The following is a 23,070-nucleotide window of genomic DNA, read 5'->3' on the forward strand; positions in this document are numbered from 1 at the left end:
CCTATGGCCCTCACCTCCCTCTGCCCTCCCCTGGGGCAGGAAGGGAAGCCCAACGTCATCCCACGCCCCGTGCCCTATTTGGGGGCCCTTTCCTTCCTTCCCAAGCCCTAACGCCTCCCGGCCCTTTGTTTCTGGGGGAGCCCCGGGGCGGCGGGGCCGTGGCGGCGGGCGCTCGGCCTCACACACGCCCTGTGAGGAAGCCGTGGGCGGGCGTGAGGCGGCTTATCAGGCCCAGCGCCTGCGCGCCGCCCGGCCTTCCCCCAGCACCCCGGCGGGGAGACAAAGTCCCTGGGTGAGGCCAGCGGCCACCGGGTGCCCATGGCCCGGTGCTGAGCCCCTGCCTCCTCCTCCCTGCGGCACCGGGAGGCCTCGCTCGCCCGGCAAAGCCCCACAGCGACGGGGACGGAGCGGGAAGGTGACTTGAGTTGGGGTTTTGGGGAGGCAGCAGGCGTCGGGAGCTCGCGGGTGCTGAGGCTGCCAGCCCAGCGCGACACGAAGATGGGGAGCCTGGCCGTGATGGCCGGATGGCCGCTGAAGAGGTGGCTCGGACTCGTGCTCGTCGTGCTTCACCTTGTTACTTTGGGTAAGTAAAAACAACCGGCACCGCGGCGTGCCCCACGAGGGAGATGCTTGCAGCTGCCAGGCTGGAGGTGCCAGGCGGTCTCCCCACCCGGGTGGGAGGACGGAGGGTGTTGGCGGGGTGGCTGATGCCCACGGGAGCACCCGGTGGGACCCCCCAGCCTCTCCGGCAGGGAGGAAGCGGTATGTCGGCCCCGAGGGGATGAGCGAGCTGCCGGCTCCTGCGGCGGGGTGGTTTCTGCAGTTTTTTGGCTGAAATTGAGTTTGTGGATGGGAGACAGGGCAGGGCGGTGGGCTGTGCTGCTGCATGCTGGGGCTCCCTCCGGCAGCACAGCTCCGTGTCGGAGCACAGCGAGGGCTGTCCCCAAGAACCGGCCACAACACACCAAAGATCACAGATAGCCCCGACCTCAAGAGGCTTAGGGTTGAGTCCTCGATGCTGTGTGAAATGTTCACCCTGAAACCACACGAAGCTCACTCCCGAGCTGGGATTTGTTACGGGTGCGAAACAGGCTGTGCTTACCGGTGGTCCTAGTGTTTCATGGCAGCTAGCAATACCTGGGAGAAAACCCGGCCTGAACAATTAAAAATGAAGTGATGCAGAATCAGGAGGTTTTCATGGTAGTGTTGTGAAACTACGAGATATTTGATGCTCTCCGCTGAGTTTCGTTTTGACTTTCAGTCTCAGAATCTTAAAACAAAACTCGGAGAATTGAGCAGGGATGCAATCACAGGGCTCGCCTGGGAAGAAGGCAGCCTCGGGCCCCCCTCGTGAGATCTCTGCTTGATGCTTTCCCCCACGCTCCTTCGCTGACCTCTGAGCTTGCGAAGCACATGTCAGACATGGGCCATGTTTTGCCCGTATTTCAGTCGGCAAATAACCTGCCACGTGCAGAACTGCTTCTCCCTCTGTAATTTAAGAGCTGGTGTTTTAATGTAATAAGGAGCGGGCGATAATTCGCCAGTCCTGCGGTTTTTCTAGATGGGGTGCTGATTCCAAGACCAAAGGCGGACAGCAGCCAGATATACCACTTGATGCTAATAAGCAGTACTGGAAATAGGGGTTTGACAATATTAGCAAACCAGGAGTCCCTGCAGTTACTGTACTTTTTTTGGTATGGTTTACTAAGGGAACGCTGGTTCATCCTGCTGGCTGTCTCTTCTTCTGTTTCTCAGGCCCCCACCTATAACTTTTGAACCCCCTGCCCCGTTCGGACCAAATCCGAAGGAAGGCAGAGCTGCAGTGTTCTTGCCCGCTGTGTGGAAGCTGCGGGCCCCACGTTGTGCCCAGGTGACAGCAAGGGCAAGTGGCAGCTGTGAGGGGGCTGTAAGCAGCATGATGTCCCCGAGGGCCTGGGAATCAGCTGTGAGAGGTGGGGAGAGGTGCCTGGGCCAGGAGACACAAAGGGTAGGCTTTGGTCAGCCTGCGGCTGAGCAGAGTTACTTCTATAAATCTGATTGATTTCAAAATTCCAGGGTTTAACTTGGCAAGACGCAGAGTGGGCAAAAAGCTATCTTGGAAGTGTTGCATCGGCTTTTGGGGTGTAATTGTTAGATGCTTCCCATGCGATGAGTCTGCGGGGGGCCTGGTGCCTCGGGAGGGGGTTGCTTGGCAGACTGATGAGGGCAGCACAGCCGATGCACTTTCTTTCTCCCTCTCTATGCACGCATGCACACCCTGCAACCTTTCTCTCCCCAAAGAGGTATTCCTGCATTAGTGACGCTTAAAAATTCATGGTACAGTACCCACATATGAGCAGTTTTAAAAGCTTCACTGGGACTTTTAGGCGATGCCTTCCCAAGGGCACCACAGGGACCACAAGGACCGGCTTCAGACCTTCTCGTGGCAAAACAGTGAAGCCCTGAGAGCGTGCCGTGGCCCTGCCAGTGAGTTCCCCATGCACTGTTGAGCACGTCACCAGGGCCAGCATCTTCAGAACCAGCCTCGTCTGGGACTGCTGATCACCACGGCACGGCACGAAGTGGGCACCCACAGCCTGTGGCTACATCATGCATCCTTGGGCTCAGCCCGGGTGTCCTGGTGCTTGCACACCTTCCTGCTGCAGCGCTCTGAAAGGCCAAAGAGCACGCGAGGGTGAAAGTGGGTGCGCTCCCTATGCTGTGTGTCCATAAAATGGTAATATTGGGAAGGCTAGGCTGAATTTTGATATGGTGGCAGTAGCGGGCATTGAGGTGGGGATTAATTAAAAAGGATGACTTGAAGATTGTGCTGTATAGGAAATGATGCATGCCCAAGCTGCCTAGATTTGTTTCCCCCTACAGTGAATTTCGCGTTCACCTGAGGTGACCCCCTGAAATATCATTGTAATTTAGAGCTGCTCCTGAGATGTCGTCTGCTGCTGGAGATGCTGATGAGCACAAACGCCCTGCCATCTCAGCACAGTGGAAAAGGGGCAGAACAGCCCTGATTACATCCCTGATTACAGCACAGACTTACTTATTTATGGTCTGGATGCAATGCTGGTATCCTCATGGGCTTGCTTTTCTCCTGCCATTGCACCTTGACACCCACCTACTAATCGCAGGATGGCCGTGTTCTCCAGCCCCATTTGCAGTTGTTATAATGGGAAAATATTGCTTGAAATCACCCGCAATGGCCTTTCAGTGCCCTGGGCACAAAGCTGGTGTAGGCATTGGTGGAAGGGACGCAGCCGCCCCCGGCCTGCGTCCACGCAGTATTCCCTTTTAGACTTCCCTGGAGTCTTTTCATCTGACCGGAGGCAGTCCCGTTCTCGGTTTCTTCCCAGTCGTGAAATTTTTGGGAAGTTCTGAGGAAAATCCCTACGGCTTTTCTGAGTTATTGGAGAGCTGGGGAGGGGAGGGGGGAATATTCACTTCCCTCGGCATCACGAACGAGTGTTTGCCCACAAGTAACTCACTCTGGGAATCCCCTCTCGCGTGTTAATACCGATAAAGTGCTCAGAGTGGAGCTAGGTTTTGGAAGGGGGTAATGAACCTTGAGATTAAGAAAGATTACCTGTTTCACGGCCTCTCCCAAACAAAAAGCAGCTAGTAGTAAGCTCCAGGTGCTTCGCAGCTGATTTCCGTGCCAGCTCCGGTACTAGTTGTGCTGAGGGCAGATTGCGTGGTGGAGGTGGAGGTACAGAAATTTTTCTTTATGTACAAGCTTTGCCCACTTTGACACTGGATGCAAATTGAGTTTCTATCTTATCACTCTTGCTGTCTTCAGCTTTTTTTCTTTCTTTTTTTGGACCAGTTTCTGTCTCCTCCCCCCATTCCAGATACGCAGAAAAGAAATGTCTTCAGTTAAATAGCAATGGCAGCGGAACTGAGGAACTCCTTTCTCTGTCTGTCTGTCTATCCAGAATGAAACCTGCTGTAACAGCCTGTCTGGAGAAACAGAAACCCATCTACAGGCTCCTGCTTTTGCTTACAGACTGCTTCACTATTTCTGGCTTTTTTAAAATGAGAGAGCTCTTTGGGGGGTTAAAAAATAAATTGAACAGACAAGAGAAATTCCTACACAGTCAAATTATAGTTATATGCACGTATACAGAGTTTGTAAAGTTAGCCGTGCAACATTTCTTTCACCCACATTGTTTCCTTTTTCCAGTTAAATCAGAATGAACACAAATACCGCCGGTGAGCTCATTACTCTGTGGCCAAAACGTTTTTTGCATTTCTTGGATCCCCGAGGCCTTTGTAGCCCTTTTACGATGTGGATGTCAGACATTCCTGCATTTAAACATGCAAAGTTTGGGGCTGAAATTTGTGCACGCTGAGGTTGGCTACCAGCAGAAGTGGCTGCCCTGCACGCCCTCACACCTCTCCTGCTCGGTGCTGCCTCAAGCCCCAGTTACAGGCGTGGTTGGTGGCGTAAGTAATAGGGCATAAACCCTACTCCTCTCCCCGCTGCACCTGGCAGAGTTTCCCTTTTTCCCCTTTTTTCCTTTTTATTTTTGTTTTCCTTTTTTTTTTTTTATCCTTTTTGCTTCCTTTTTTCCCTTTCACCCTGCTGCACCCTGAAGTTGTGCCAGGCTGGAGGAGAATTTCCACCCTCAGAGAAACGCTCCATCCTTCCTAACGTGTTTCCTCCCATAAGCACCGCGTGCCTTCAACGCGGTGTTCTTCGTGATGTGGCAAGGCCGATGCGTTAGACACACTTAAATCTGTTTGCCTGACGAAAGGAAGTTGGTTTTGTTTTAAGGATATGAACTTTATGTCGAATTGTAGCCATTCTGTCCCCTTGGAGGGGCATCAATATCAGGAGTCTCAGGAGGTCATTTGAGAATATGTAAATCTTTCCCAACGCGGAAATGCCACGGGCTCTGCTTCTGCTTTTTCACTGTTATGCTTTTAAAATATCATTCGTCCCAGGGGACTCCCTGACTGAAAATAAAATTGCTGACTGCTGGGTGGCACCTCTAGCTACACTGTGCTCAAAAGGCGTCCGTGCCCCAAATGCCCTCGTGTCATACAAAAAGCTAGAAAAGACCATCCAGGCCGGTCCCTCTGTGCATTGCTGAGCTCTCTCCATACCAGGTACCCTCCAGTGTAGTTTTATGTGCCTGACAGACCAGGACTTCATCCCTGCTCCCCGAGCAGACCTCGCCGTCAGCCGCTGCTTGCCACCGGCGGGGAGCCCCGAGCTGCGATGCTGCCGGCCGCTACCTGCAGCGCCCGAGCGGTCCCTGCCCAAGTGTCATTTCGCTCCCTCTGTGGTTTCTGCAGCTTTCAGACACCCCAGGGCCGCTCTGTTCTGGTTTTGTTAGCCAGCCTCTTTAATACCCGTTTGCCAGGCGACGCTTTTGTCCAGGCTGTTCAATCTTTCTCCAGCCGAGGGGCTATGACAAGCTCACCTCCCGCAGAGCGCCACCGAGTTAGTGCCGGGGCAGGGACTGCCGTGTGTGGACAGGGTCACGGCTGGCAGGCCTGCAATTTCTCCAATTCTTACGTGAGAGGTGTAATACTTGGTTTCCCTGGTCACTGGGCGTTTTCACCTCCTGTTAGTTTCAAGAGGGGCTGGCTACGTGGGGAGCATGTGAGGCAGCGAGATTTAGCGAGCACGGAAGAAAACAGGGGCCTTAAGCAGTGGGGGGACCTTGACTTCAAAAGGTTTGCTGTGAGGACAGCAGTACTGATGGCAGGGGCGCTGGAGGAATTCGGAGAATGATCTGAGGACATCTTCAGCTGGGAGATAAATATAGGGGAAGTACAAAGAGATCCAGTCAGCAAGGGACAAAATAAAAAATAAAATAACAAATTTATTTTTGTCTTCATGTGCTACAAATCTCCCCCAAAGGCCTGTCTTACACAACTGCCACATCTAGTTTCTGCCCCGAACTGGGAAATCATAAGAGTGCTGAGCCAGATGCAGGGATTTGAGCTTGAAAGGAACTAAAACATGCAAATCCTCCAAGGGCATCCAGATTTTGTGTTTCCCCTGCTCTTTTTCTTCTAGCTGGGTCACCCACTCCCAGTGCTGGGAACAGAGAAAGGGGAAAGGCTTGGAAAGACTCTTCCCTTCACTCCTTTCCCCAAGTCAGAAATGTCCCCATCCCCAGCCTCCCTTCTGGTATGCACCCATGGGCGGTAAGCAAGCCCTCCTTCCTTTCCTCCCCTAGCAACATCCATGCACAGGGCTCCGCAGCACAGGGGAGGATATTAAGAAATGATTTAGTCCCCCCAAGTACTTTGACTTCTCTCCAGCTCCATGCTCGGAGGTGACCTCCTGGCTAGCACCAAGATCAGAAATTTGCCAACTGACTTGTGATGTGAAGAGTTGCAATCTTAATCATCTTATAAGCAAAGCAGACTGGACATACCCGAGCGGTGGGCTTGTCCCAGCGCGAGGCACTCGTGACTCAGAGAGCGGCAGATTTTTATCTCAAGAAGTTCCGAAACAGGACTCGGGCAGGGCAGGAGCAGGGGGGGGCAGGACCGGATGGCTGGAGTTGCCCCAGTGCTGCAGTGAGCCCCTTCACCAAAGTACTTCAGATTCCCTTTCGCCTTCTCAGTTTCTAGTTGCAGATCGTGGAAGCTTTCATGACTGGTGGAGTTTCTTTCTCTTCAAGGCCAGGTTTTTGTCAGAGCAGCGACTCAGTTGCAGAGCGTCTACTCACCCCCTTGTTTTTCAAGTTGGTTGGTCTCAAGGCTGGTTTTCATGGCAGAAGGATAACCAAGAGGGAGTGAAATCAAGTTTCTGGTGCTTTTGTCAGGAACCTGCCAATGCAACTCTAGTCAGAGGGAGGAAGGCCACAGCAGGACCTGACGGGAGTGGTGCATGTCCAGGAAACCAAGCCCACACCTGACAGCACACATGCTGGGACAGCCACGTGAGCTTCTCTGAAGCAAGCGTTGCCCACAGCACATAACTTCTTACCAAGGTGTCATTGGGGAGACAAATAAGATTGATACTTTCCGATTTGTCATCACTACGGCCCTGGGTTAACAGCCTGCTGGAAAAAATGGGCTTAGTGCCCATCCCCAGATGATGCAGAAAGGTCTCCTCTGCTTTTCACAGCTGCTTTGCGGTTTCAAGGATTTCTCCTCTAAAGGAGAAACAAATATTAAAAAAAAAAAAAATAGCATTAAATGGAATAAAGGCTGCAGGACTGGGGCACAAGAAGTCCACAGATACGCCAGGGACACTAACACCGTTGCCAAATCGAGCTGTGTAAGGCCGGGCAAAGCGAGGTTGGTGTTTTGTTCAGCAGGAGCGTGGCTGTGAGGATGGAAGCACACAAAGGTAGGAAGCACAGCTGAAACTGCTGAGAAGGGCACCCCCAAGTTATGGCTCAAAACTAAGCAGAGCCAAACTTTTAAAAAACCTCCTTGACCCCTCTCCCTGTCTCGACATTGTAAAGTAGGATTAATCCCGGCTTTGCCCTGCTGTGGGCACACTTGCCAAGTGTGAGCACGTGAAAGGAAATGAGACTAAATGGAGCCGCTGCCAGATGAAGCCTGTGGCAGCTTTTCTTCAGGATGCCCTTAACCCTCCTCTCTCACCGCATCTGGGATGAGTAAGTGAACATGACCTACCAGAAGGTCACTGTGACGCCAGCTAACCAAACTCAGTTCACAGCTGCTTTGCTTTGCCAGAGCAGTGCAGAGCAGCTGAAGGATGGATAGCAGCGGTAATTAATTCATCACCGAAGGCTGGGCTAGAGTTTATAAAAGGAGAAAGGAGCATTCCTTCTTCCTTTGTGTGCTGAGACCTCCCTGCCTGCTGAAATGAAGCTTGGGCAGCAGGACCCTTGGAGGCTTCCTAGGCACTCGTGTGCAGGTTAGTAGCCAGTCCCAGCCTCTTTGAAGAGGGCTGCCAGCACCTGCTTGTCTCTGTTTCATCCGGTCTTTCTCATTTCATGGGGTCTTTGTAGTGAAAGGCAGAGTGAGGCAGCGATTTTGTCCCAGTGTCTCCAGACACAAGTTATCTGAGCATCTGTTGGGCTCTTTTCAGAATATTCACAGTGTGGGCTAGCTTACATATAAAGTATTTCTCCCAGTGTTCAAGTGTAGCACAGGATGCTTGCTGAGCTTTATCTTCATGGAAGTCTTTGAAAGAATCTGATCCCTCATTGGTAAATTTTCCTGGGGTAAAGAGAAGATCAACAGAGAGTGTCCAGTCCTTTAAAGACTCAGCTTTTCAAAATTTCTCAATTTTTAAGCTAATATAAAAGCCTGACAGTCTGCTTCAGAGCTTTTTGTAGAAGTGTCAGCTGGAAAATCGTACAGGTGCACTGTCATATGCGCCGCTTCCGCGGAGGGGCAAGGGACTCTGTGTCCACCACGAAGGACCTTTCCCTCCGTGTGGCTTGCCTTGTGGGTTGTGTGTGGAGCGAGGTGACACAAGGTAAGACCGAAGAACGTGTCAAAATGGCTCAGCAGGATAGAGAAGTGGTGAGTAGAAGGGAAGGAGAATGGCTTTGGGCTCTCCTTTCCCAGGGAATTAACTGAAGTTTCCAGCAGCCCGACACTGCTCCTCTAAAGCCTCGTGTGGTCTTTTGCTGCCTTTTACAGCCAAATGTCTCAGCAGCGCTCTGCCCCAGAGGCAAGCTGCTCTCCTGTGCGCCTGGCCAGCAGAACTGAGCTCTCTGTGACCAGGGGAATTTCTGAAACCTGGCTGTGGCGAGGGATGAAGGAAAGGGGGAAATCTAGTTAAAGATTTTGTTAAGAATTAAAGATTGTTAAAGACCTCTTAAAAAATGTGAGCTCAACAGCCTTTCCACCCTCTGTCTCAGAGCGAACAAGGAAGGATGCTTTTCCTCTAAGTTCACCTTTCTCTTCTAATCAGCCCTGTTCTGTTTAGGAGTAGTTTGAATGAAACACACCTTTTCTGGCTTTTTGGTCAGCCCTTTCCTCGGTTCAGCACCGCGGGCTGCCAGTGGAGGAGTAACGCGAGTGCCCAGCGAGCGGGTGGGCTTCGCTGGGTGCAGGAGGGTGGTTTGTTTCTTTTTCTAGAAAAGTCATTAAAAATTATTTCCATGGTGGATACCTCCCCCGCAGCCTGGTTATGGAGAGCATTCAGCGCAGAAATGGGACAGAACTGAGTTTTCATTTTTGCTTTGCAGTTCACCTTTAAAGTGAAAGGGGACTTTTGTGGGACTGAATGACTCTTCATGGACTTTGGTTCCTTCAGGCCTGCAGCATTCAGGTTGCAGTTTCAAGGGTGCAGAGCCTTGTAAGGGTAGATGTGACATCAGCAGGAGTTTCCAGCCCCTGCACATGTACTGCCGAGGAGGTTTTTGTTCTCCTTTTGGTTGCAAAGGAGACTCTTTGGGGCAAGGCGTGGAGAACCTCATGCAACTCATGATGTGATGTCTCACTGACATTTACTGTACGCCTACTCTTCCCCTATTGCTGCAAAAGAAAATAGAAAATACACACTCGACTGCGTTGTTATCACCAGGATCCGTAGTCCCGAAGCTTTGCTGGCTGCTCCTGGTGGTCTCACCAGCAATAGTAAGAGCTGAACTGTGAGAACAAGCAAAGAAGTGGTCGAGGAAAAACACACACAGACACACATGCAAGTGCACAGCAGGAGGAACTTCAAGAATCGCTGTCCCAAATGGGTTGCTTTTAGAGCAACCAGAAGGAAATGCTTTTTCACACAGCATGTAATCAAGCCATGTAACTCACTGCCATGGGAGTTTTGCTGCGGAAGCCAAAAATATACACGTGTTCCTGAAGGGGCAGGGCCTATTTGTGGAAGATAGCTCCAGCAGTAGCAGTAAGCTGCCAACGTCAGGAAGCCCCTAAATTTGTGACCGCCAAAGGTTGTTGGCATATGCCAGGTCTCATCCTGTGCAGCGTGCAAGAACTGCTTGTTCTACCCTTTTGGGCCAGTGGCTTTCTGCCACAGGTCAGTGGGCTGAGTGGGCCCGTGATCTGCCCCGGTCTGGTTGTAGCCATGCCTGAGATGCATTGTAAGGGGAAGTACAGGTGGGGGGAAATCGTGACTGAAACTATCACTTCGTTCCCTTTGGAAGATGAGCAAAGTGGTGAGACAAAGCTGGCACGAAGCATGCAGGAGGGACAGGGAGAGCTGTGCGGGAGACGGGGTGGGAGCTCATTTCACATTCTGTCTCAGGCTCTCTGTCAGGGCTCGGGACTGCTAAACTGAGACCCACTACCGCCAGTGGTCGGCACTGCACTCGGGGAGCGCTCCCTGCTCAGGACCCTCCCAGCATCTCTCAGATGTGTTTCTCGAGGTCTGCTCTGCAGGGAAAGTGGAGGGAGTCTGAATCTTTTCTGCGCCCAGCTTATTCCTTATTTCTCTGCTGTCAGTCAGTGGAGTGCAAGGGGTCGGTTTGTCTCCCCGCTTCTACCGGAGATAAGCGCCAAGGCGGTGGGGCCTAGGCAAGCAGGGCAACCCCAGAACAACCCGGCCCTCTGGACTAGGGTGTGCAGGGGATGAGCACCATCCCGGAGGCTGCGCAGACCCAGGCAAAGGCAGACACATCTGCCCTGGCCTTGTGCAGGGCTGCATGCCAATTCTGTGTTGCTCTTCCAGCAGCTGCAGGAGCCTCTGGCTCGGCGGCTCCCTTGCGTTGACTGCAGACCGGTGCCCGCTGGAAAGAGGAAGGGCAGTAGTAATGCAAAGCAGTGGGATTACTGCCAACTTGGTCAAAGGTTAGCAATAATGTACATATTTCCCTCTTGCAAGAGTCCCAGTTTGTCACTGAAGGTGCACACCTGTACACTGAGTGCCAGGAGGGGGTTTGGGAATACGTGTGGTGCTTTACAGGTAATCCCAAGGGAGGCCCATGGGCCTTCAAAAATATTATTTTGTTTTTAGGAAAAAATGTTTACTTGCTAATACCACACTAATATTATGATAAAAGTGTGGATCTAACCACAGCTTATTATCATAGGGCTGCTTCTAGCTTTTGGGATCTTAAAAGGCTGTTTGTGTGTTGTTGTTACTATAATGGCAACTCTTTACTCTGAAGTTTGGTGTTGAAAGTGCCACCAAAATGTATTTTCAGGCAAGTAAGTCTGCTGCCTTTGCCTTTGGTAATACACACTGAAATCCTTGTGTGGCCACTGGCTCAGGATCCTAAGAAGGACTGGAGCATCGCACAAAAAGGCACTGCCAAGGTAGTCTTCCCCTCAAGGGGAGCTGAAGTTGTAGGTGGGTAGAGGAGCAAGGTAGATAAGGGGGGTGCAGACAGCCGAGATAGGTGAGTTCTCCACGGCAGGTCCTGCCCCAGGGCTGCACCCCTGTCTCACTGCCTTTTGTTTGCCTCCCAAACAGACTGCGCGCTGCCGAAGGAAGTCAAGAGCAAAGTCGGGGAGAAAGTCGGCCTGCCTTGTTGCCACGAAATTCCCAGCTCGGAAAGCCTGCGCAACTACCGGGTCTACTGGCAGAAGAACACCAAGGAGGTGGTGCTGGCCTACTCGAAGGGGGAGAAGATCTCAGATCACGACCAGTACAAGAACCGGACAGAGCTGGACAGCAAGAACCTCACCCTGTGGATCTCCCCTGTGGAAATCCTGGACAATGGCACTTACCAGTGTGTGGTTCAGCACTTCAGATTTTCACATGACTTTTCACCCCGCGTTTTGTGTGATGCGCCCGTGTCCCTCTCTGTTACAGGTAGGTGGGCTGCCTCCCTGCACCTGAGGCTTTCTGGCACCAGCCCCTAGGGGAAAAGGACACTCCTTGAAGCTTTAATAACAGTGTAGCAGATAGCCTTTCATCAGGAAGCCTAAAAGAGCACCAGAAAGTCTGTTAAGTCCCCTGTATTTCCCTTCTAGCAGCTCCCTCCCATCTTTCCAAAGCCACTCGAGATACAGAAAATCGGCCTTTCCTCTCCCACCACCACCCCACCCCACCATCCTCCCCTTGATGACTCCCTCTTGGGAAAGGCCCTCTCCCAGGACACCTCCCAGTGGGTGTCCTGGGCCACCTCTGCCCCCTGCTGTCTTTTAGGCAAGGCTGAGACCCTCGTTGCATGGGAAGCACCCAAGCCAAAGGTGGAGCAGGGTGGTGCTGCTTCTCCATGGCCTCAGCAGCATCCCCTGTGGGGCTGGCCCGCGCACAGGCTGCACAGCAGCTCCACAGCCTGAGGCTGGAGACTTGAGGCTTTCTACCTCAAAGGCAAAACCCAAGTTCCTTTGCTCAAAACGAATCTGAATCTGTTATTGGAGGCTGCAGAAAGTTCCGTTGACATTATTTTCCACTTGCGCCACTGTTTTTGTGGTGGTTGGTTTCAACCAAGAGCAGAGATACTGTTAACGTGTGTGTATATATATTTAAACACATTTGAATACCTTTAGCAGCAGAGTTCCAGAAGTCCTCCAGACAACCACTGAATGAGAATTCCCTACCTTGAATGAATATTTGTCAGAGAAAAAAAAAAAAAAAAAAAAAAAAAACCACCACAAGTTCTTAAGGTTTGGCCACTGCCTGCCTACTTGGGTGAATGGAAGTTGGACATACATGCAATGAGACAAATTAAGTGATCCTTTTGGGAATCAATAAGTAAAAAATGGAATTGTGCTGCTGGAACCCTCTCTAGCAGTGGAGGAAAGTATTGTTGAGGGGATCAGTTATTGTGTGAACTAGCAAAGGGAAAGCTCCCTTTGCCACAGCTGGAGTCAGGCTACCCTGAGCGAGAGGTGGAGCAGTGTTATGCCCTGATGACTGATCAGGGAGCTTTGGTGAAGCAGACTGGGAGGTTTGAAGGGACTTTCCAGATGTCAAACTGGATGTCAACGGTGTATTGCTCAACAGCGGGCCTGGAAGGAGAGTTGGGTTTTTGTCTGCCACTAGTTGGCTATGCAATGTTGATCAAGTCTATTTCACTAGTTGCTTGGTAGTCTAGACTATGGTTTCATGGTCAGCTTAGGCCATAGAAGACACGCTACGACTATAAGGGACCGTTTCCCATTTCCTTGCCTTTGTACGCTGCCCTCTGCCTTCTGCAGGTCCTGTCAGTCATGTGGCCAAAGGGTGAGTCAGGCAGAGAACAACTGCAGACACAAGCGTAGCTGCTCCAAAAAGGGCTGTTTTGCAGTGAGATAAGCAAGTGCTGTAGCTCTCTGCATAGCCTGGCCATGGCTGGGGCTGTAGGGAGTGCGCAGGCTGTGGGCTTGGAGCTGGCAGGGGTGGGAGAGGGGGAGAGGCAGTTTGGTCCCTTTGGAAGCAGTGGTACTGGTGGATGCACACCCACCAGGAAGCCACATGTTGCACTGCTGCTTCTGACTGGTCCCTGTCTTGCCAAATCTGTGGTCCTGCAGAGGTTTTGTCCCGTGGAAGAGCTGCCTTAAATAGTCCCCGTGCCACCTTTTGCCTCCGCCTAGGCTATTTATTGCAACCTGTGGGCATCCCCAGTAGTGCTGATGCAACTGTTTAGTCATGCAATGAACCAGACTGGCAAAGGGATCCAGGCTAACAATGAAACCACCTTTTTCTCCACCTTCACCCATACCTGTTTTCTCACCTATTTCACCATGAAGCCTCCGAAACACTTGCACTGATACATCTAAAGCAGATGCGTGGAACAAGCCGTGTGGGTGGGAAGGCTCCAAAAACCAATTTTGGCAATGCCAAAAAAGTCTGGTGGGAACACAGTCTGCGGCCTTCAGAGGAGGACCTAAGGACTGCTATGCGTTTTTGCAATTAGCAGTATGACTGGGTCTTGCTCTCAGCTGGGCCTTCTGGGGGCTCTCATAAACTATAATTTATTCTGGTGCTGGCCGTCCTGGCTGAGAGGCCAACGTGATGGACCCTCTGTGAGCTCCAGGGTGGGAAAGGACAGGGCAGAGCTGGGTGGGGGAGGAAATAGTCTGCCATTGCCTCTAATGCAGATTTTTGTTCCACTGCTTCATATTCAGTCCCATTTTATGACTGTTGCTCCACAAACTGCTGTATGTAGAGAGAAACAGCAGCACTGGAGAGGTGGCATCACAAAGTTTGTGACAGCTGGGGTAGTGATCAGGAAAGAGAAGAAGCAAAGGTCAGCGCTATATCCTGTCAAGACCTGGGGGGAGAATGCTAGGGCACAAGAAGGGCCAAACAGAGGGAGTGTGTCCCATGGGGGAGTCTTTGCTTTTACCATGGGTGATCAGGACTGCGGGGAATCTGACAGAATGGTTTCTCCATCTTTCTTTCTTCAGCTGACTTCAGTGAGCCAAACATAACGTCAAATGTCATTAATACTACTTGTGAATCAACGGAGATGGTGGTAACGTGTTCTTCTCATGGAGGTTTCCCCAAACCCAAAATCTCTGGAGTCTTCAACAACGGGTCCCTGGTCTGGAATACCACCTGGGTGTCTGAGTCCAGCCTCAGCCCATACAATGTCACTGGGAAACTGCATCTCAACGTGACCAAGGACATCAACCTCACTTGCTCCGTTGAATACAATGGCTTTGTCAAGTCCACCAGTTTGCTTCTAAGTAGGTTTCCATAATTGTATTACAAAAATGCTTTGCTGAACCTGCTGATTTGCCTCTTTGAGAAAGCGGTAGATGTTTGTATATCTGTTCATGCAAGGATGACCAACAATCCCACCTGTGAGCTGCATGCTAAAATATTTCCATGGCTCTAAGACAGCAGGGATGGGAGAGCAGTTATGACTGTGGCTGGGGAGCAGACATGGCTCTGGCTTCCTGCCGCTCTGTTGTGGGCCACAGCTGGGCTGACAGGGCAGCCGGATCTCAGAGCCTCAGTGGCTCCCACAGGTTGGGATCGACTCCATTCAGTGCCTCTCTGCACCAGCACAGTCTTGTTGCCAGCTCTGTGACACAGACCAGGCATCTGAATGGAGGGACTTGAGAAACGTGTGCGCCTCAAACGCCACGGGCTGTGCTTACAATTTCCTCATTTAACAAGCGTGTTTGTTCTTGCTTTAGTGACAGAAACCATCAGCTGTGGTCTAGACAAAATTCTGCTTTCATATGTATATCAAATATAGGGTTAAGTCATACAGATAAAATTGCTTGTGCTTGGCTTAAAAGTGATAAAATAATAGGTAAGTGTATGCCTTGAAAAACTTGAGGGACAAGTGGAAACAGCATGAGGCAAGGCAGCATGCTACAGTCCACATGTTTTTGCAGTAGAAAGAGAATGCAATAAAATTCTTAAAGCCAAAAGGATTGTTTTTTTTTTTTTAATGCTGTTACCAGAAAAAAGTATTTTAAAATATGTCTCTGGGTCCGATGGTTTCACTGTAGAGATACAGGCATCTTCAAGGGAAACTAGAGAAGTGCTGTTGTTTTTCCTAGGGAATTGTACCTTATTCATCAATCTTACTAAAATCAAAGGGGCTCATGAGGAGAGGTGCCATTCAGCTTCAGGACGAATGCCAGAAACTAGTGCTTTATGAATTTTGGTTATTACTGGATGTAGCGCATAATCTCCCTAGAGATCATAATAGAAGAAGGTTACAAATATCATACTGCATAGAAAAGGAGAGCAACAAAAAAAAAAGTAGTAATAACAATACACTTTCGTCACGTTCTCAGAAAAGGAAGCAATCAGCAATGAGAACAGCAGCCACAAAAACCCTGCCTTTTGGCTTTTAAGAAGTGCAACCAGTCCCACTTTGGTACAATGCAAATAGTCTGCCAAACGAGTTTTCCATGAACATAGAGTTCTAGACAGAATAAATATAGCTTCTGGTGAACGCAGGAGGCAAAACCTACAGTGGAGGGCATGTGGGCCAGATTGTACAGTGGATCAGGCTAGGGTCTTAGGAGTTGAATGAAGCTTAATTGCACTAGAAGCAGAAGATGAAAATCTGAAGACCATGAACATGTACCTAGTGTGTCCTTTCCATTGGATTAGGGTTGTCTGGTATCCTACATGAATGGCCTGTTACCTACTCTCATTTCCAAGTAGCAGAACAGTTATCTCCAGTGGTGAGAAGCAAAAAGATGCTGATCACTGAAACTCTGTCCCCAACCCCTTTTCCTTCCCTGATGGTACTGACATCTCCAGTCTATTAAATACATCTTATTTTCCATCACCTGAGAATTCAGAGGGGAAAAATAGGCATAAATCAGGTAAAAGCGGTAAGAAAAACTGCAGAGTACCTCTGAGAACGAAAACTTCCTGGATATGGGCTCAGGCTTTTCCACCAAGCCTAACCAGTTTCTTTAAAGGAGCTTATGAGCCTGCCTCAGTCCTGCTCTGCACAGAGACCCAGCATGCTGGATGCTGTGGATGTGTTATAATTTCAGCAAAAAGCAAACATGGGGGAATGGGAGGTCCTCTACGTGTTAGGTGCCAGCTTTGCCTGTTTGTTTATTGAATATGTGCTGAATATCCCTGGTTGGATATCCCAGTTAGGATTTGGCCAGAACCACCAAAATTCATATACCTGCTCTTACATGAAAATGACAGAATGTTGTTGGGCCCTTTACTTATGTTTTGTTTCTTCTGTCTCAGCAAAAACAAATGACTGCATTGCCCCTACCATGCCTCCATCCTATAATGTCATTACTGCTACAAGTATCATCTTTATCATCTTTCTTTTGGCTATCACCCTAGCAGCAAGATACTTCCCAAGGCATGGTAAGTATAGCTCCTTTATCTAGAAACAGTCCCTTACTGTTTATGGAGTATCTATGTAAAATACACATTTATAGAAACGGTACTGACACACTAGGTATTTTTGTACCTACTTCTCATTTCCTTTTTTTTTTTTTTTTAATGCACAATCTACTGTCACAAAACCTAAGTCCAGCTCAGGACTTTCCTATATTTTGTGTGCACGCAGCACTAGCTGCCCAGGGGTGGTGGGGGTTTTGTCAGCTGATCAGTATATTTCCAAAGAACAGGGGCATACAGAGCTGGATTCACAAAGGTCCATTTTCATGTATTAAGATGCTTGAAGATGCCAAGAACCTTGGTCATTGCCATACATACAGCTGAGCAGTATCAGTTTCAAAATGGGATCGATCTGTCCATATGGACAATCCCTCAGAAAAGTCACAGAGCCAAAGTTACAAAAGTGCATAGTGCTAAGGCCACAGGAAGGACTTGAGTACAGCAACATCTCACTTTTTAGAACCGCAATCAGGAGACATGGATTTGCCCTCTTTGTTGGTCCAGAAAGGGCAGAGGTGAGGTGCCCGGTCCTGCGCTACGACGTTTTCAGTAACTTAAGAGATGTCCATGACTTTTTTGACAGCAAAGGGGATCTCAGGCACCTCAGGGTTAGGTGGCAGCTGTGTAGATTTTTTGTTTGTTTGTTTTTGGCTCAAAAATCTTAACTGTTAGCTGTTGCTCCTAGTGTTGTCTAAGCTGGCCTAGCCAGAAAGCCCCTCAAGATGTGGGTAGGCTTCTAAAGGATTTATAAAGGCAAATTGGCACCCAGCCGGTACTGAAACTCAACAGCAGAACATGTCCTGTCAGTGCCCTGTTAGCTTTGAAAAGCAGTCCTGGAGGAAGACAGAAGGCCGTGCAACATGCTATAAATATCACCCAATTGAGCTCTGTCAGGTCTATGGGGAAGTGGAGGCAGGAGACAAGAATCCCACACCGAGAGCACTCAACGTTCGGTGCACTTGAACCAAAAGCCACCAGTATGAGCGTCACAGCTCATCATGGTCACAGCGGTATCTATCCCCCTGCCGGAAAGAGGTCATCTGTTAGGCAACAGGGACTTGGTTCACTCGGGAACACGCAAGTTTGTCATGTTCCTCTCTTCTGCTACCTCTGCTACAATTTCAAGCAAGGTCACTCCCAAGTCAGGGCATGGAGGTGGTGTTGCTATGCTCTTCCCCTCGTCACCAACCACACCCTTCCAAAAACCAATGTGGCCACTGCGTCAGGCTGGGATGATTATTTTTTGGCATTTTATCACCACGAAAGGAAGCATCTGGAAAGCAGGAACCTTCTCTTACCCATACCTGTGCACCTCCCCATTTCCCACTCACGTCCCTCTTGAACACCAGTGCTGGCTCTTCCCTGGAGCTACGTCGATGGGTGAGCAGTAACCATGCGGAAAACATGAAAACCACAACCAAACAGCCTGTGCTGTTAGCTGCATGGACAGTGAACTTCTAATTATGGAAAAAAATGAAGTGGAATTGAAAGATCTGTCTCTAAATAAACGCAGGATGGAAATTAAAAGGTTCCCTGCTATTAGCATTCTGAGGTAGCCTTTTATATAGAAACCAGATTGCTTTTAAGGTAGATGCAAGAAGCATACCAATGCAGTAGAATGAGATCACCTGCACTGTCAGGAGACTTAGCTGTGTAAAGTCACATTTCCTTTTTAGTCCCATTCTCCTAACACACACAGGGAGCAGATCTGCCGAGTCAGGTGGCACAGTCACTTTCCAGACCGGGTGCGAGATGTAAGAAACCAAAGCTAGCGTTTCAAACCAACTTCCCAGTTTGTACAGCTTGCTGCGCTTCGGCGCTGCTGTGTGTTACCACCTGCCTGGGAAGGGAAATGCCTGTCTTAAGAGTGCTTCCCGCTGGTGCTGCTGCAGATCACCTTTCAAGAGACAATGTGGGAGCTCAGCATAGGTCTGAGAGTACCTCTGCTGCACTGACATAGGGAAAGCTGGACCAGGAGGTGCCGTGGTGCTCAGCGTCACTTCTGAGCTCAAAAAGCCATGCTTCATGGAGCTGAAGTGTGGGAGGGAATAGAAAGAGAGAGCAAAACGGAAATAAGGGTTCTCAGATGTGTGATTGTGGTGGTGACCAAAACATGTAAGTGCTTTGTTGAGGTTCACACCCCCTAATCTGAGGAGTTTGGTAAGCTGCATTTAGTAAGATGTACCTTTCACCATTATTTCCCTACTAACATTATCTTAGCATGTGGCAACCTGTCTTTGTATCAGGCTGAAGTTCTAGCTCTGTGCTAAGGAGAACATTTTTATCCATATGACACTATATAGGTAACATCTCTTTATAATGGGCCCTTCTATCAGATCGGATGATGTCTGTGGGCTAACAATATTCAGATGTACTGCAGTGATGAGCCCTACCAAGGAAAAATAGACATAACTAGATTTAAAAGACTTCTTTTCTTTGCTTTACTTTCTTGAAGAAGACATTTAGATCAAACACTTTGATCAGCAGTTCAAAGAATCACAGAATGGCTGAGGTTGGAAGGGACCTCCAGAGATCACCGGTCCAACCCCCCTGCTCAAGCAGGGTCACCTAGAGCACGTTACACAGGATCGCATCCAGGCAGGTTTTGGGTATCTCTAAAGAAGGAGACTCCACAACTTCTCTGGGCAGCCTGTTCTAGTGCTCTGTCATCCTCACAGTAAAGAAGTTCTTCCCCATATGGCAATGAACTTCAAATTCCAAGTGCTAATGAGGAATCTTCTCTTTCAGCCTGTTTTCATTGTTCTAAGAATCAAGATTCAATGGAAGAGGATGAGAAGGAAAGTATGAAGCCACCCACGATCTCTAAAATGACATCTGAAACATCATCACTATGACCAGATCACATTTGCAGGTAATTTTGTTCACCACTCCTCTCTTGGCAAAACAGATTCTCATGCAATGTTAGCTCACAAAACCGTGCATGGTTTTGATATGAGTGTGCACCTTAGCATAAAAGTGGTAGGACCCTACCACCAGTTCAGACCCGTGGTATTTCCCAGCCATGGGATGAGGCTCATGCTGCTTGTGGGGCATTGCCTTCTAGAAATTAATCTAGTGAAAAATGTTAAGAGGACCTCCTGGTCTACTGCCTTTCTCTCTGGAATGGGCCCTGCGTGGGTGTTACACAAGTTTTTGTGGCATTCATTTCTGTAATTAACAAATTTTTTTAGGGACTAGAGGGGGTGAAGAGAGTTAGAAGAAAAGGAACCTTTGTCAAATTTGACTGTTAGTGTCTCCTCTGGAACTGTCTAAGGAAGCTGGCTAATATCTGAGAGGTGGGCTTGTAGCAAGATCATCTGTCTACTGGGATTTGCAGTGATCCCCTGCCACTGGGGGGATCCCCACATTTTAAGGGCCTCCCAGCTAAGAACTGGGATCTTTTAGTTTCTGTCCTATTGGACTCATTTGCGAGTAGCATATCACCTGCTGTTCCCCTCTAAGACTGCCCAGAAACCACTAATATTAAAACCCTAACTAATACTAAACGGTAATATTAAAAGCAGTTACATTTGTTATGAGGTGTTGTAAAGGATGGTACAGGAATGGCTGGGGAACAGTGTGGCTTACCGAGGGTTTACGACTACAAAGCACTGTATACACTTTGGTTTGAAAACTCAGCAGTGTTCAGGGCTGTGTCCTCCAAAAACATGTTTTCCAAATCAGAAGGCTTGAGGAAAGATGAACAGCTAACTGTTACTACTTGTCTTGTTATCCAGGTGACTGTATTTCTTGCTCTCCCCCCAGCATGCTGAATTGCCAGGGTGATGCCATAGAGTAACAGATGTAGAGTCCTAGAAGTCATGAATTTGTCACGCTGCGTTGCAGTAATCTAAAGGCTTCGAATTTTTGAGACGGAAAGAAGGGGAAACTATCATTCAGGCCACTCTTCTCATTTCCAAACTTGACCACCCACTCATATTTTCCTCGGGGGAAGGCCCTATCTGGAACAGATACTAAAACCTTGGTTAGCATGAATCCTGGGGGGTTTTGTGAGTGCTGTTCATGGGTGGGAGTTCACCTACTGGATAAATCCATTCTGCCACATTCCTCTTTTGTTAAAAAAAGTTTTCCACGTTTTATTTTTTTTTTTTTTTGGTAAGCCGCTGTTATTTCCCAACTCCATTGACTGGAACAGCTGCTGTCTGCGGACAGGGATGGAAGCTATACATCAGGGCAACGTATTGCTTCCTCAGTGGCAGACTGTAATCTCGTAACTTTGTGATGCACTGAGCCATGTCCTATTGCTGCTTAAATAGGGCAGCACATTCATTAGTCACCCTCTCTTCGCTGAGGGATGGCACCTCTGTACGGTCCACAGGTTTTCACAGCAAGCAGGTGCTGAGCCAGTCTGTAGCTCACTGTAGGACCCACATTGAGCTGTCTAGTTCTGACCAGCTGTTTTTACTGTAACAGGAGCCCTCTTGTGGACTATAGCAGGTGATCCCAGTTTTTCTTGTCTGCAACATTTTGACTTCTGAGTCAAATCAGTAAAGTGTTCTTTTTTTGTGTCCCCCAGGTTTCTTATCCTGTGTATTCTGCACTGCAGCCCCCACCGTTCTCTACAGCAATGCTTATTGCGTTGACCCTTTGGCTCTCTGGAAGGGGATGACAGCAGTAGAAAAAATTGCTCAAGAAGACGGACAGCATAATCTTTTGTGACCGAATACAAAAACCCACCTACACCACAGAAGCTGTGGGGTGGTCCTGTTACAATGGGGTCACTGGAATTCCAGCTGGGAGGACCCCCCATGTTGCTACAACAGGTAGAAGAAGAATGCCGTCAGCATTGTGCTGCTCCAGCATGCCAGTGCACGAGTTTGGGATACTCTGACGTTGCCTCTACGAAAATCAAGGGGCCTGCAGAGACCTAGAAGGTAGCCCCCATCCACCTGCCCCTTTAGTAATGCAGAGCTGGCCCCAGACCCCACCACACAATCTCAAGTCAAGCTGCACCTCCGCGGTGCAACTGAGAGCAGCTACAACTTTTTATATTCAGCCTCGCTACGGTATTTGCCAGTACTGTTCTTTGTGCCAGACGAGTCTGGATTTAGACTCGACCATTACGGATATGCGATACGATATTCCTTCTTCCCCAAAGAGGCAATAATGCACACACTTTTCAAGAAAAAGCACCTCGAGGTGGAAATATACACCTCATGCTTATTTTCAGCGCTGTGAGACTTTGTAGGGAATGACAGATACTGACGGCACACCTAACAGCTAACTAATATTGCTTACCTACAGCAGTGGCACAAGTTCTCATAACCTTTCTCCCCTGAAAGGATGGCCCTGCCAACCCAGGTACGAAGACACAGCTCCTCCATTAAATGACTCGGTTACAGGGGCACATGGGATACAGTCCACCCCACTGGTGGTGGTGCACGTTAGCACACGCGTGTGCACACGTATACAAGCTCTTATACGCTTGTTTTATATGCTTCCTACCTGCACTTGTTGTAAAGCCCAAATTAAGTGTCTGTAACACTCAGCGGCTAACTTACATGTACCTACAGGAATGAAACTTAAGTCAGGGCCTTGCTCCATAAATACGGGTCTGCCTGTGTTTGTATATTTGCCTAGCAATAGTTGTTAGGGTAGGGTCTCAATTTTGGGGGGAGGGGAAGTCTCTCATAGTGACATAGGGATTTACTTTGCTTTGAATGCTGCTGCTTTCTGTCAGCGTTCTCTCTACTCAGCCAGGACTTGAAGGAAGTTCCCTGCAGGATGCTAACATGGGATAGGACTCATCTGATCTGGGTGATATTCTTGCCTACTGTGTAGGAAAAACAGGTTTCTCATTTTGAGGGGAAAAGAGGAGAAAACCCCAAGCCCCAGCAAGCTTCCTAAGCAACCATACATAGTAACCTAACTCAGAGAACTCATACTCCTGAGTATGCATACTAACTATGCATACTAACCTAACTCATACTCATACCTGAGTACAACGGGTTTGCCTTGTTTGTTTGCATACAACTACGCGTACTAACCTACTAACTGATACCCGAGTATGACAGTGTTGTTTTGTTTTCTCCTGTTCTGTCCTGCTGCAAGCTGCACCTGTTACCTTATTGCTTCATCCATGTACATATTTTAGTGGGGTAGACCAAAGTCTGAAAGCGCCACTCCATCATCTTTGTGGGATGTTTTGTTGCTTGAGCTGTTTATCTTGCTAGGACACAGCACAGAAATACTAATTTCACTTACTTCTAGCAGGTAAATACTGAGAGAAAAATTGCTGGAGGAAGCAGGAGCGCTAACAGCAGTTTACAGAGGCTTGAGCTGTGAGAGGCTAAAGGATCAGGGCAAGTCACTAGTGAAAAATAAGACACTGCTCCGTTTCTACTCCTGCAGAGTCATGCTGCCCCATCAGCATTTTTCCATCTTCCCATTCTATGAAGTGAAATGGGAACTTCAGAACATTTGTACTG

At 49.1% G+C, this 23,070-nt stretch overlaps 1 protein-coding gene across 2 annotated transcripts; it reads left to right on the forward strand.

Moving 5' to 3' along the window:
* Positions 1 to 211: 211 nt before the first annotated feature.
* CD80 (CD80 molecule) lies at positions 212 to 22,588 on the forward strand. 2 transcript variants are annotated; one of them, XM_035315286.1, is made up of 6 exons: positions 212 to 583; positions 11,318 to 11,659; positions 14,185 to 14,466; positions 16,460 to 16,585; positions 19,370 to 19,493; positions 21,159 to 22,586. In XM_035315286.1, the coding sequence occupies exons 1-5, from the start codon at positions 499 to 501 to the stop codon at positions 19,474 to 19,476; spliced, it is 942 nt and encodes a 313-aa protein (XP_035171177.1). In that variant the 5' UTR covers positions 212 to 498; the 3' UTR covers positions 19,477 to 19,493; positions 21,159 to 22,586. The 2 variants fall into 2 exon arrangements, with proteins under 2 accessions (XP_035171177.1, XP_035171178.1); XM_035315287.1 differs by lacking the exon at positions 212 to 583 and adding an exon at positions 7,712 to 7,846 and having other exon boundaries at positions 21,159 to 22,588.
* Positions 22,589 to 23,070: the final 482 nt, after the last annotated feature.

Source organism: Oxyura jamaicensis, chromosome 1, assembly GCF_011077185.1.
Source record: "Oxyura jamaicensis isolate SHBP4307 breed ruddy duck chromosome 1, BPBGC_Ojam_1.0, whole genome shotgun sequence".
NCBI lineage: Eukaryota > Metazoa > Chordata > Aves > Anseriformes > Anatidae > Oxyura > Oxyura jamaicensis.

What these genes read in the sequence shown, in the direction of transcription:
- CD80 (XM_035315286.1), top strand. Translation starts at nt 499, where the DNA reads ATGGGGAGCCTGGCCGTGATGGCCGGATGGCCGCTGAAGAGGTGGCTC. An exon ending in GCTTCACCTTGTTACTTTGG is followed by an intron (nt 584 to 11,317) that starts GTAAGTAAAAAC and finishes CCTCCCAAACAG; the next exon opens with ACTGCGCGCTGCCGAAGGAA. An exon ending in GTCCACCAGTTTGCTTCTAA is followed by an intron (nt 14,467 to 16,459) that starts GTAGGTTTCCAT and finishes CTTCTGTCTCAG; the next exon opens with CAAAAACAAATGACTGCATT.